The sequence below is a fragment of the Chiroxiphia lanceolata genome, chromosome 4, assembly GCF_009829145.1.
Source record: "Chiroxiphia lanceolata isolate bChiLan1 chromosome 4, bChiLan1.pri, whole genome shotgun sequence".
Classification (NCBI taxonomy): Eukaryota; Metazoa; Chordata; class Aves; order Passeriformes; family Pipridae; genus Chiroxiphia; species Chiroxiphia lanceolata.
The window spans coordinates 43836219-43850497 of NC_045640.1; the positions used below are offsets into that span (position 1 = coordinate 43836219).

Sequence of the window (14279 nt, forward strand, 5' to 3'; positions counted from 1 at the left end):
TAATGTTGCAGAGAGATGTCTTTAGAAGTGAGATACTCGCAAATGCTTTTTTTGTATTACATACATGCAAGCTAGTGAAAGTTTGTGCTTTTTCAGGTAGCCCAGGATTTCTAGAGGCTTTTCGCACCTATTACTGCATGTACCTGCTGCAGGAGAAAAGAAAGAGCTATTGTTATGCAGAGAAACTTGTGTGTCCTCAGGGCAAACTCCAAAAGAGTTTGCTTTCTCTCTTAGCTTCAATGATGCCAGTAGGAGGGCTACCTGTGATTACAAAGGAAGAAAACAGCCTTTCTTTATTGTGAGTGTTACACGAATGTGCATGTACTATAAGTTTCAAGAGCGTATCTTTAAATCTAAGCAGGACTTGGAGTATTCTTGTATAATAATTAAAAAAAAAGGTGCAAGGACATTTCATTAGAAGAAGTATGTTATTTCTTTCAAAGTACTGATCCTAGTTGGCTTTCAGAGGAGAGGAGTTTCCTTTGAGGTTTTCTTTGTTGGAGAGTCTTTTCTAGTCTGGTTAAACCATACTGATTTTTAATAGTTTCTCTAAACTGTGCCAATTGATGAATGGGTTGTCACTCAGAAACTGCTTGACAATGTTTTCTTCAAGACAAGTAATGCAAAAAAAAGTGGAGATTTCTTTTGTGAGGAAGTAATTATTTTAGACATATTATTCACTACTTGTAAATGTCCTGTCATGCCAAGTATTTGACTCACTTGTTTTTGTTTTTCCAATCTTAACTCAGTTATAGCGTTGTTAAACGTGACATTCCTTACTCCTGGCAGCAGCAACTTAACAATATTATTTCTTGCCTCCCCTTTAACCGGAAGAGGGTAGTGTTAGTATGTTGACAGTCCTGTGCTAAGGAATAGGAGCAAAATAAAGGCTTTTCTTAGGTCATGATAGTGCTTGAGAGCTGATCTTGAGTAGATTGTAGGTGAGTGCTGTTTTGTTCTGAATTGTTTATCCTTGGAGCAGGTTCAGTTCAAGGAAAGAACAAATAGATAGTGGTACACAGGAAAGGTTATAACATCCAGTCCCACATCCAAATTTATACCTGATATCTGTCTAACATAATTCTGGATTCTTCAGGTAAACTAATAATGAGCATCTAATAAAAGTTGGTTGTATTCTTCTCTTACAGAACTTGTGAGACAAGGAATTGTCTTTATGCTCATTTTACAGATTTGATAAGGCTGTGTCACAAACCTGTATGCTGTGAAACGCCTGGTGCCAGAGTAAATCTAAAAATGTTTGTGTTAGCAGCTGTTGTGCTTTTGGTTGTAATGGCTTAGCTGTTGGAGCTCTATGCAGAGAATAATATTGCTGGCCTTTTTCAGAAAGATTATCTCTTGTTTATGATGCAGTCACATACACAGTCATTCTGACCTGGCAAAGAGATGCATCTTCCAGATGCTTTACAATATGAAGCTTTGGTCTAAATCCTATGTTCAGGATAACACTGGATATACATGAGAGGACAAGAAATTAATCACAAGTCTTCAAGTTAAGCTACATACTAAATCATACTTTAGGTTTGAACTTCACCTAGACAATTTTAAATTATTTGTTGAAGTTTTTTGTTCAGATCTGCTGCTTCAGTGAGGGTCACATTCTTATTCGATTTATAATAGTGTCCTAGCCTTTTCCCTTTGAGAGAGAGATTAGGCAGATATGTTTAATAGTAACTTTGATTCCTTTAATTCCTTTAATAAGGCCAACTCACATTGTGAGCACCATAAAATGCATTTTAATCCCTGAATTTTTTCTGTGGTACTGTTGTTATGTGTGATGTTCAGGGGTGGATAGTCTTGTAATGTTAGTTTTTATATTATTTCCATCCATTTTTCCATGCCCATATCTTAAACTGTTGTCTAAATGTTGTCTATTGGCCTGTCCTCTACGTTTGCAAACAACTTAGGGGATTTCTATAAGGTATTTGTTTTGACAGAGTGACCTGCATGTACAGAAATACAGTATAAACAGACCTAACAAAAATTCTGTTTGATCCAACACTAATTGTCATTCTTGGCTCTTCTACAGGCCAGCAGAAGCCCTATGTTTTCTGCTCTGGTTTTCATTCTGAATCATTTTAACTAACAGTAAAAATGCAACTGTTTGGCTCCATCTTGGTTTTAAACATATTTATTCTTATTGAAGTAAATTGAACTTGTTTCTGGGGCAGAAAAACAGAAACCACGGAATGTTTTTTTACTAGAGGAATCACATTAAAATACAGAACTTGTTGATGTATTTGTCAGATCTGTCTTGACAGAAATTGTTCATGCTCAGGGAAACAAAAACAAAAAAGGTGATCTCAAGCCTAAAACATTGGTAATAATTGAGAATGTACTTCTATGACAGAAAAAGTGTTTACTGTCAATTAGTATTTATTGTAGAAGAACTTGAAGAACATCACTTCCCAAAAAAGGGCCTCTATCAGGAAAGTTATTTTGCATAACTACTATATTTGGAAAGCAAAAGTGGCTGCTGTCTTGGGTTATGTCTCCCCTGTCAGATAAATAAATATCTGTTATATCAAAGGCTGATTATTTGCTAGCTGACCTGTTAGGGGAAACATACAGTTCTGTGAAGGTGATGCCAGATATACAATAGATGTACAGTTGACAAATGGCTACTTCATTATAACATCATCTTCATTGTCTCCATCAGCATTGTGTAGCAAAACAGTTAGAGATGGTCAGTGCCCCTCCTTTGAGGCTTTCACACCATCATTCTGCAGTGAAATCGCATCTCTGGCATCTACTGAGTACTGATGTTGGCAGCCCCGCACCGTGAGTGGCTTGGAAACATCAGTTTGTGTCAGGCATGCAGGTGGAGGTGGGGGTCTGAGTAGGACTGTCAAGAGAGATGTAGATTAAATTAAAATAAGAGTGATGAACTTGCTGTAACGTGAATGGAAGCTCCATTTAAGGAGCATTTCAACATTTTGAAGTTGTAGCTATGATGCTACATTTCAGAGTTACACAAAAGTGACGCATTTGCTTGTTCTAAAAGGTATGTACCATTAATGAAGTCGAATTTTAATTTCTTGCATTAGGTCATTTCTCCTGTTTTCTATTCTGAGAGTAAAACTTTACTATATGTGTAAATATTGCCTACAGAAGACAAACAAAGAGAAAGCTGAGTGTAATTATAAATTGTATAAAATTCCAATATATAATTTTAGTAAAAGAAAGGAGTACTGTTTATGCTGCACTGGATGTTCTGTCAAAAAAATTTAAAATATAAAATAATTACTACCTATTAGCAAGTAAAAACAATGTAAAGTATAATTGGAATTAGCATTTATATAAAACAATTTATTGAGATTTCATAGAGGTTGTTATGTCATAATATAATTTACAGCATTTATAGCTTTATGATATCAGCTATCTTTCTAATCTTTGGTACACTGTAACTGTAATTTAGGTTTACTAACTTTAAAGATTATTGGGAAAAACACTCTTAATCTTGAGATTCTAATGACTTTATTCCAAAACATTAATCTTCCAAGTTGTGTAATATTACTGCTTCAGTTACTTTTTCTTCACATTTTTGTTTGCTGTGAGAATGATTAGGAAGTGATGGCAACTTTAATTGTGTTACCTCTGTGCAATGATTCACCATATCTTAGTATCATTCTAGCTCAGGCAAATGTCAATTGAATCCAGAGTACCAAAAATTCATGGGTTACTTGCTATATATGTATTGCTTGGTGTGCATGTTTTAAGGTGTGAATATAGAAATAGATTCTAGACCAATGCATTTTTATCTGGGATCCAACAGGTTTTAATCCCAGTAGAAGTGAGACACTGAAGTAATTTCTTCAGCTGGAAACGAAATAGAAGATTGTTTTTGGGTTTTTTTCTTCTGTCAGGTGCTAGTTCTACCATGTGATTCTACCACTGATTTTGTTTTTCACCTTGGCAAACCCCTACACCTTCAAACCAGGAAATGTGACTGTTGCAAATACATCATCATGCAGAAAAATAGGAAGAAAAATTTTGGAATGTTTATTTTTTTGACCATCTGAATTACGGTGTCACATCACTGTTTTGAAGCTTGCTGAGCAGCATATTTTGCTAAGAGCAGCTATTTAAATTATAGACCAGAATCTGTTGCTTTATTATCATAACCTAATAGATGGATCACCATGTTACTATTTTTAATGTGGATAATGAATGGAAGAGGAAGAGAAATATTTTAATGTTTTGAAACCTCCAGAATGGGAAACAACTTCTTCACTAACTCTATTGGAAATGATTAGCAAGATGAAAATATGGTAAAGTTAATAGTAGCAGCCCACTAGACCTACGTTTTGTATTATTTTTGCAGGACTCACAGTTAAAAAGCAGCACAAATCATTCTAGTGATTGCATTTCTTGAAGTTAGAGAGAAAAAAAGCTTGAAGCGAAAAATAGGAAGGCCATGATGGTTACTTCCATTTGCTGCTCTTTCAGACACACTTTTAGCTGAAACCAAAAATGCATCTATATTAGTATTGAGAGGACAAAAAAAGAAAATATTATTATTGATATGTCATATATCACAACCATATGTATTTTAGAAAACTGCTAAGTGTGTAGTGTTGCAAGGATTATTTTCTAAAATCTTTTTTTTTCCAGTATAACTCTGAAATTTCTCATAAATTTCCCTGATCATTTCGAAAAGGTAAATGACTACCATTGATCTGACACTATAGTTGGAAAAAATTATAGTATATATACACCTTACATTACAGTACTGAGAGTGCCATTTTGACACTAAGTGGTATGAGGATTTTTAAATATATATGTATATATATGTATAAACACACATATTCTTGTCCTTCCCATCCCCTAAATCAGCAGTATGTTCAAATTTTTCTTCATCTTTCTTACATGATCCAAGTGAATTGCTCTAGTGTAGTACTATGGACATAATGTCTGTAGTGAAGTCTGTATATAAAAGCCTAAAGGAATTCATGGTGCTGCAAAAGCAGCTTCCTACTTAGTCTTCCCTTCCTGCCTGTTTTTATTCTTTTGAAAGTACAAATCAATGCATAATTTTGAAATGGATTGTAAAGTGAGCAAAAAGAAAAGCCTCACTTCGCTTGAATTTTCTGTGACTAAGTACTCCTGATTCAGTGAGTTTGTCAGTGAGATTTGTGCTGTGGGAAAGTACATAGACTTTTTCAGTACTCAATTTCAGCATTAAAGTACTTTTGAGTTAATTTGGAACATTATTTTAGTTATGCTAGATGTTGTTATTACTCTGTTCATTATTGTTTAACGAGACACGTAATTCTTAGCGCTGTATGAAACACAACTGGTGCTCTTTTTTTATCTATAGATGAGAACAAGAATATTTGCTGTCTTTGTACTAGGGTATGTTCACGTTTTACGTTGAAGGACAAGAAGACAAAGATTTAGCTAAGTTTCCGAGGAAGGGCAGAATGTGAAATGTGTCAGATTTCTAGAGGGTTACAGTAATTGCCTGTAGTGGGGCCACATTTTCAAATCACTCTTTGTTCTATTTCTTAAGTCCCGTCTGTCACTCACTGAACATTTTCAAAGGACAGGTGTAGTGGCATGCTAGCTGCAATGCTACAAATATAAGAAGAAGAAAAACTGTGTAGAAGAAGTTTGTTTACAATTATTGCTAAAGAATAATAAGGTACTTTCTGACCCTTGTCATTTGTCTTATTAGATAAACTGTACTTTGGAACAAGCTAGCCATTTATAAACTTTCCCAGCTATGTAACTTCATGAAATATAGCACTTTGTCAAAGCAGATCCATTAACCCTCTGACTGGTGCTCTTTTGGCTTTGATTGCAGCACCACACAGAAGCACCTAGCCCATCCTTGCTACCCCCATCAGCTTTACCATTAGATGTGTTAAACAATGCCGTTGCTGGATTTAGTACTGTGGAAGACCTTATCCGGTATCTTGAACCAGATCGGTGGCAACTGGATTTGGAGGATTTGTACAGGCCAACGTGGCAACTTCTTGGAAAAGCATACATTCATGGGAGGAAATCAAGAGGTAAATTACTCTTCTGTCTGGCCTTGCAACTTTCTACGTGTATCATTTCTTTAGAAAGAAACAGTAATTAAGAATATTCTTCACCTTAAGTTTTAGTTCCAAGAAAAGAATATGTTAGAAACACAGCAGTTATTGTTGTTAGCTGTTCTCACCATTGTATTATTTGAAAAATGACAATGACTAAACTCAAAACTTAAAGGAATTTAGCAGGATAAAACAGCAAATGGGGATTAAAAAAAAGGAAACAAACAAGGCAGTTTCCTATAGGGAACCTGGGAGATCTTTATTTCCACAAAGTAGCAGGGCATCTTGATGGGGTAACATAATCAAACTTTGTGGGTTTATTTTATTATGGAGGGCAAAACTTTATTTTTTGTTTGACATTGGTAATTTCTTACTGTATTGTGTGAACGAATGGTTTATTTCCTTAGAATTTTTCCGGTCTCTACACGAAATAAATTGAGAGCAGTTACCTAAATGTCTCTCTTTGATGATATCTTATGAAATCCCTGCGTCCATGTCTGGTTTGTCATGCAGTTGTCAACTTCATCAGTTGTAAAGTAGGTTATGTTTTCAAAACTTGTAGAGCTATTGTTCAGCAAGACATTTTCTTCCATCTGCCTTTGACACTCATGGATTTCCTACCACAGATATCATCCAGATACTACCCACTATTTCATGTTTATGGATTCTGTGTGGATGGATAGCATGCAGGCAATACTGCTTTTCTTGCCCACCATACAGCATGAAAACATATGAGCAAAACTGAATAGACTTCTCTGTTGACAGATGTAGACTAGATTATCATCTGATCAGCAAGAAAAGAGAGGAAGTAAAACCTTTCATAACTCAAATTTAAGATTTTGACAGCTAATTCTTGGATCAGAGCCTAGAGATCAACCTTTGTACTCTACCTGCGTTGCTACAGCTGTGCACACAGCAGCTAAATCAAGAACGAGAGAGGAGGAAATATCTTAAAAAGCTCTCAGCAATGGACCATACCTCTCAGATAGTCATTTAACACTTCCTTAATTAAAGAGATTTGGTATTTGCCAAATGTATGTACTAAGCATACAATAATTGGGAGAAAACCAAAATGTAGCTTGTGAAAACTTACATAAACTAAAATGCAGGTGTTGGATAACATCTGTATAGACAAAAGCAACTCCTTGCAAGACATATCTTAGAAAGAAACTATCAGAGTAAATCTTTTAAAGACTTCTAATTAGATGCTAAAATAGATTTTTCCACTGAATAAACATAGCATGGTATTGCCACATTTGTCTTAAAGAGACCACCCTCAGACTGCATTATGGAGTCTGTAATGTAATAGCCTGAGGTGAAAAATTTGTCCAGTTGAGATGACATAGTATTAACTGTTAGGTCTATTCAAGAGAGAGAAAAAGCAAACCTTTTTCTTTTTTTCCCCTCCCCCATGTTATTCCCTCAAGTAGTATGTTTGCTGTATTTCAAAAACTTTTTAAGAAATGTTTGGGAGAAGTGCATGCCCTAAATTTTTTGGGTTTTCTCAAACTCTTTGATTCTATGATTAGATCAGTTTCATTTTTGCAATGTTTCAATGTAAAAGCTAAATTACTGTCCTGCTTTCATGAACATGTAATTAAAAGTGTATGTTACTTTAGTAGAGAAGTGTCCTCTACTCCTACTTAATAACTTGTATGAAAAAGGCTATATTTAGACAACCTAAATTCCACAGAACTGCCTCTGATGTTTTCTCTGGATAAAATGTGTCCAGAAACTTCTAGCCAGGAACGAAGACACACCGATTCAGAGGCTTTGATGTCTAAATATAGTCCTAAATTCTTTCATAATGTTAAGCACACTTAAAAATAAAATATATTTTGCTCTGCAAAAAACTTATCCCATTGCTTCCCACTGAAATCTGTAATCATTAGATCATATTCTGAAGCCTACTCAAAAAGGAAAAATAGTCACAGTCAAACCATAGTCCTTAGCAAATGCTTTTTTCATACAGTTATGTGATTATTTTTTTTTTTTACTTCTTGTTTGGGATTTTGTAACAACTCCTGTTGTAGAAGCCAGTAAAAAACTTAACACTCCCAGGAACATCTCCAAAGTGCTTAGGAATGAAAACCATCCTGCTGCTATCTGTGCTCACACACAAGTGCCCCATCCAGAATTTAGTTTGTTTCCTTGACTTTGAGAACAGCATCCAGCTGGAAAAATGTTTTGGGAAAGAAGTTTCCCGAGGGACTCAATACATGTCCCAGAAGATGCCAGATCATTGCATTGCCAATTGCATAACACAGTTAATTTCAGGCTGATGTGAACATGGATTAGTTCAGCTGTATGTGCCAGTGAAGGCACACTTTTGACGTACACTTTACTGTAGACCTGCCTATATCTACATTTTTTCCTCCCTTTTTTTCCTTCTCGCTTTATTTTTATTTTAGTGTTTCTCATTTATATGCTACTGCAGAGCCTTCTATTCCTCCTGAGCTAGTGCTAGACAAAGGAACTCTGACTGTTGTGTCAGACATGATACATGAGTGGAAGCCAAGTTGAAGGAGTGTTTAAATGTTCACATTATAACAGGTACTGTAACTCAGTGCACTTGGGAAATCCACATAACCTTTTATTGTGGTTAAGTAAACACTTTTAAGGGAATATATACATTCTCTCATCTAGCTTCATGCCCACAGTGTGTTAAAATAAATTTTGAACAGACAGCTACTCTTTGAAAAAATAACAGCTTCATTCACACACTTCAAAGAAGTGATTATATAAGCACTGGATAAATTTGCCACAGACCTTTTAATGAAATTGAATTACATAAGGTAGGGCAAGGGTTCATTGTGAAGTATCATAGCAATCAATATACCTTAATACATTTTAAAGCATGAAAATCAAACATGACATTTGTTCATCTCTCCTGAAGCCTGTTGTAACAGTATGGCACACTGAAATATATCTTCTAAGAGCTGACTTCATGCTCTTCCACAGAACCCTTTTAAAATTCATGTCTGCATGTCTGAGAGGTTCAGTTCAAATTCATTTCAATTTTGTGACAGAATGTGTAACACACTGCTTATTTTAGTGCATTGCCCTTTTCTCTGTGTTATAACTACAGCTAGCACTGGGAAATTGGTGCATTCCACTGGGGGCTGCCAGAAGGCAGGCATCTCTTTCCCACTGGTTGGTGGACTTGCTGGAAGAGCTGTCAGTGCTCAGCTTCCACTTTCAATGTCTCGTGGTGAAGGGCTGAGCAGCACGTAGGCTTAGCTTCTTCAAATTCACAGTTCCAAGCATATCAGTCTCTGCAGAAACAATCTACCAGTAGAAAGTATTAGCAGAACTAGCATTTCTCACATCGTGCTTTAGGCATTTTATCCTCATTCAGACAGTTCAGTTATTATATGTTTAAAAATGTAACATAAGAAAGAAGTACTCCATTCCTGTGTATAGTCCCTGATTAATGGAGGTAGACGTGTCCACCCTCTAAATGACTCAGCCTAGAGCTATTAGCTGATCAGAAGAGCTTAAATAATTTCTGATTTCTCACAGTGAATCTCTCTCCCAGAAGTTTTGTCTCTCTTTCCTTTGCTTCATTCTCCAAGGAATGCTCTTGCAGTGTGGGAGGCAGGCTGGTGTCCTGTCAGTAACTGTATTGGAGTTAGTACACACTCCCCTCTCTTAAAAATCAGTTTGTTTATTTAGGAGCCTGTGTTAACCTGATAGTGATGGAATGAAGTGCCCCAGATTGGCATTCACTGTAAGTGCAAGGAGAGAAAAGGTTTTAGCATGTTTAACTGACCTTTTGCAATTAATCCTTACTTATGGATACCAGTATATGGATATGGTCTGCAGAAGAACTGTTTGAAGAAGCGTAGACTAAAATTCCTTCCCAAAGATCTGCTCCTGGGATAGTACCAATGAGCATTTCTACTAGCAGCTTCTAAATTCTCTTTGTTTCTTATGTGTTTAAATAAAATTAAGAAGTGTTATCTTGCCTTGATAGGCTGAAGTTCTCCTTGATGACCTCTAGAGACTCTTTATATAGTAAGCAGAGAGGAAAAAAAAGGTATTTCTCTAGAAGGTGATTAAGATCAAAAACTTGTTTTAGCTTTATTGCATATCTTTTGATTTATGAATGGATAACAACAAATAGAAAGTATTTTTAAAAGTAATATCAATGCACTGCGATATTTTCCCCTGATTTCTTTTTGATTTAGCTCAAAACCAGTTGATTAAAGATCTTTTCCACTTTGTTTGAGGCTTCTGTTTCAGCCGTCTGAGTAGCCACGTCATCATCGGGTTTTCTTTTTCTATTTTTCTTTTTTTTTTACCAGAGAAAGTATCCCTGTGAATTAGACATTACTTCTGTTCTTTAATGATAGGTTTGGAGAAAAACAGTTCAGACAAATTATCCCAGATCATGGTTTTTATAGTCTGACTTTTCTGAAATAAATCCATTCACATTGCTTTTCACTTTTTTTTTTCAGTGTTTCTCTTTTTTTTTTCTTTCAATTTTAACTGCTTCTTTCAAGGCCTGTTATTTCTTGACTGTGCAGCTAAGGTGAACCTAAAGGAGCTTGTCCTGTTTCAGAGCTTTTCATGAGCTTGCTGTTCAACCACTGGCATAGTAAAATTTACTGTGATACAGTAGAACCAGTTTATTGGGAAACTGGTGCCAAAAATTAATATCTTTAACTTGCACTTCAAGTTAGGTGCTTACAAGGAGGAACTTTTTTTTAAGGCACATCAAGAGAAAATAAAACCTAGAGAAACAACAGAAATTCACATATATGCTGCTGTGAAGGAGGAGGGGAAAATGGAGCCTACTAATAGTTACATAGGTACACAGTCTTGTGCACTTATTTATTCTGTGCAAAATTCACTGATGATGACAACTTCTTGAAGTTCTTAGTCCAAAAATTCTGCTTAGATATAAATGGTTTGATTCTTTCTTATACTTACATCACCCTTACAAAGAAGCAATAATTGAACTTTTATCAAGTTTGAATGCTTTATGCAAATTAATTAAAATGTCTTTGAAATTTTGCAGGATTCTGAATTGCTGTGTATTTGTCCAATTCAAAATGATTATAGAATAGCAACACTAGTGCTCAGAGTATTAGTATGAACAAAAAGAATTCCATTAAGGTGGATTTTATAAAATATATGCTGGAACATAGTAGCCAAAGCTTGCTTTGTTTAATTTGAGCCAACTTTGCCAGTTGGCAATTATAAAATAATTGGTGACTATTACTATGCAGCGATCATTCCATTTAGGTTTCATGGTATTCATATAACTGCAGTATTATACTTTTGTGCTGAACCTGTACCACCTGCACAAAAGTGAACCTTCCTCAGGGGTTCTCAACTGCTGAAGTTGGTTTACTACCAATGAACTTGGATTGTGAATCAGAAAAGCATCAGTTTCTTTGTCTTTTTGCAGTGGTCGATCTCAACCTCCTAAAGGAGGAAGTGCGGCTGTACAGTTGTACTCCTCGCAACTTCTCAGTGTCACTGAGGGAGGAGCTGAAGAGAACTGACACCATCTTCTGGCCATTGTGTCTCCTGGTTAAACGTTGTGGTGGAAACTGTGCCTGTTGTCAACAGAACTGCAATGAGTGCCAATGTGTGCCAACAAAAGTCACCAAAAAATACCATGAGGTACACGCCTTTTTTACATTTGCATGTTTGGAAATACTGAAAGCCAATTAAGGAGTTTGTTTTTACTAAAGGAATGCACCAATATTAATTCTAAAATATTTTATGTATTACCATTGTAAGTACATTTTTTAGCATTTTAATTAGGTATTAAATTGAAAAAAGTAGTGTCTGCTTGTTAAAATACTATTCTGTGCAACTATTAATTAGTTTCTGAGATATTTGTTTACTAGTGCAGTTCAAACACATCACAACCATACCTTTTGTTCTGCTTTCTCTAGCGATAGATGCCAGCTTTATGGAGAAATGGATATTTGTCCATTTCCATTGCTATAAATCTATAACTACAATTACTTATTATAGAATTATCCAATTGGGTAATTCTACTATTAGCTCTTAAATAAAATTAGGTAGAAATCTGAAACTGCAAGACTCTTCTTTGGTATAGCAACATGATTTAATCATGTTCAACAAGATTTAATCAATTTTGTGAAGGGCTTGAGGTAAAAGAAAAAATAGTAATAAGGAGGTAGAATTAATGAAGAATTTTTGTTTAATATGCTTCCTGTCATCCAGTGTGTTTCGAGTGCAATCTAGCTCATAGTCTAGGTGTGTGATGAAACACCTGCTCTTTTCTTGATGCTTGACTTCTTCCCCTTCAGGTTCTTCAGCTGAAACCAAGGATTGGTGTCCGGGGATTGCATAAATCATTGACAGATGTACCCTTGGAACACCACGAGGAGTGTGACTGTGTTTGCAAAGGGAATACTGAAGGATAAACATGATTTAATTGTGCTGTTTTCTTTCAAAGCACATTCAATCAATGGCTGATTCTATTATGGGGCTTGTGCATTATCTCCTTCTGTAATCTCAGTTGTTTGCTTTGGGGATCTTCCATCTTCAAGATTTACAGTGATCTCTAAAAACAGGAGAAGCCAAACTGGGATTATATGTTGTGTGACAGCTCTGTTTGGAGGCCCAGTGAAAGGATGGGAGAAAGGCATCAATGAGGGATTTAAAATATATGTATTGTTGTTATCCCCACAATTTTCTTGACAATACATGGATTTATAATTTAGGAGTAGAAATAGAGTTAGAAGGCTGACATCATGGAGACTTGATTCTGCTGGCCATCTCATTTCTACAACTCCAGTGCACCTGGCCTCTGGTTGAAAACACCTGACATCTTTCTTTCTGTGTTCAGCTATGCCTACGTACTCTAAATCAAAGCGTTCTCTGTTGTATAAACTTGGGCTAAAACAGACTGTCTTGCTCCGAATTATACTTAATTTCTCTAATGCTGGTAGGAAGGACTGGATTTTTTCCATACACTCTAGTAAAGCTCCTGCCTTTTAGAAGGAAGACTGGACAATAACATGATCTAAGGAAGAAAACATTGGAAAGAACATCGCCTTTATTCTTAGTACTATAGCTGATGATTTTTGGTTGGTTTGTTTGTTATTTTTTTATTGTGTACATTTTTATATTCTCCTTTTGACAGTATAACTATTTGCTTTTCTAAACTTGTTAAATATATCTATTTTTACCAAAGGTATTTAATATTCTTTTTTTTATTACAACCTAGATCAACTATTTTTTAGCTTTGTGAGACTTTAAAGCCAGATATGTACTGGAGGAACAGAGAGATGTGGTTATAGTGGGAAAGAAACATGATCTCATTTCAGTTTGTTTCTACATAGTGAAAAAATACAGTTTTTTACCTGGATGCACCATGATAATAGAGATGTGTGGATGAAGCTCTAAGCTTGCTCACTCCATGAGACTAAAAATATGAGGGACAGACATTACTATAAGCGGTTTCAGAAGCTGACTTTAAAATTCCCTCTCTCTATATTGGCCTTTGTTCAGGTAGAAAAGAAATGAGCATAGATGGATGCATTCTGGCTTGTTTAACTCTTTAATTTCTTAAAGTAGAAGAAAAGAAACCTGTAAGAAAAGAAACCAGTGGCTCGTAGCCTTCATGATGCATCATGGTCATGGGAAGGCAGCCTTGTTAATGTTGAAGTGTATGGTTTTCCATTGGCAGTTATAGCTGTTTGAGTACTGTTCACTCACAGGAATGTAACACTCTGCAGTACAGTTCGATGAACTATGGTATTGTTCTTCTATATGTATATTCTTTAACCAATACACTTATCCCACCCTATGCAAATTGAAAAGGCAACAGTAAAGTATTTTGCTTGTAAAATGCTTTAACATTATACCTAGTTTATTTTTTTGACTATTGGATTTTCAGATTGTAATGAATCACAAAATAAAGTAATAATGCTAATTTTGGGAGAATAAATGTTTCAGTGTGGCTGCATATTTGTATCTGTTCAATGTACAACTTAATGGGAAAAGTTAAGATGGTGATTTTCTCCTTATTGTTTTGAAAGTCAGCTCTGAAAACAGAAGTCTTCTGTTACCAAGAGTTCCACTTGTTTTAATAATTCTGCATTAGTGTAAATCCACAAGAAGAAAAAAGAGGAATGAATGTGATGCTATTTGTATAAACATTCAAAATATTCAAAAGTGTGGGGATGTGAAGCCATCAAATTGAAATAACATCTTCTGCTATTGTTTCCATTG

At 35.5% G+C, this 14279-nt stretch overlaps 1 protein-coding gene across 1 annotated transcript in view; it reads left to right on the forward strand.

Moving 5' to 3' along the window:
- PDGFC (platelet derived growth factor C) overlaps nt 1-14010 on the forward strand; it is a 124381-nt gene extending 110371 nt beyond the window's left edge. The window contains exons 4-6 of the mRNA XM_032686653.1: nt 5825-6032; nt 11473-11690; nt 12350-14010. Of these exons, the coding sequence (XP_032542544.1) occupies nt 5825-6032; nt 11473-11690; nt 12350-12466 (543 nt within the window). The 3' untranslated portion in view covers nt 12467-14010. The remainder of the gene's footprint in view (nt 1-5824; nt 6033-11472; nt 11691-12349) is intronic.
- Nucleotides 14011-14279: the final 269 nt, after the last annotated feature.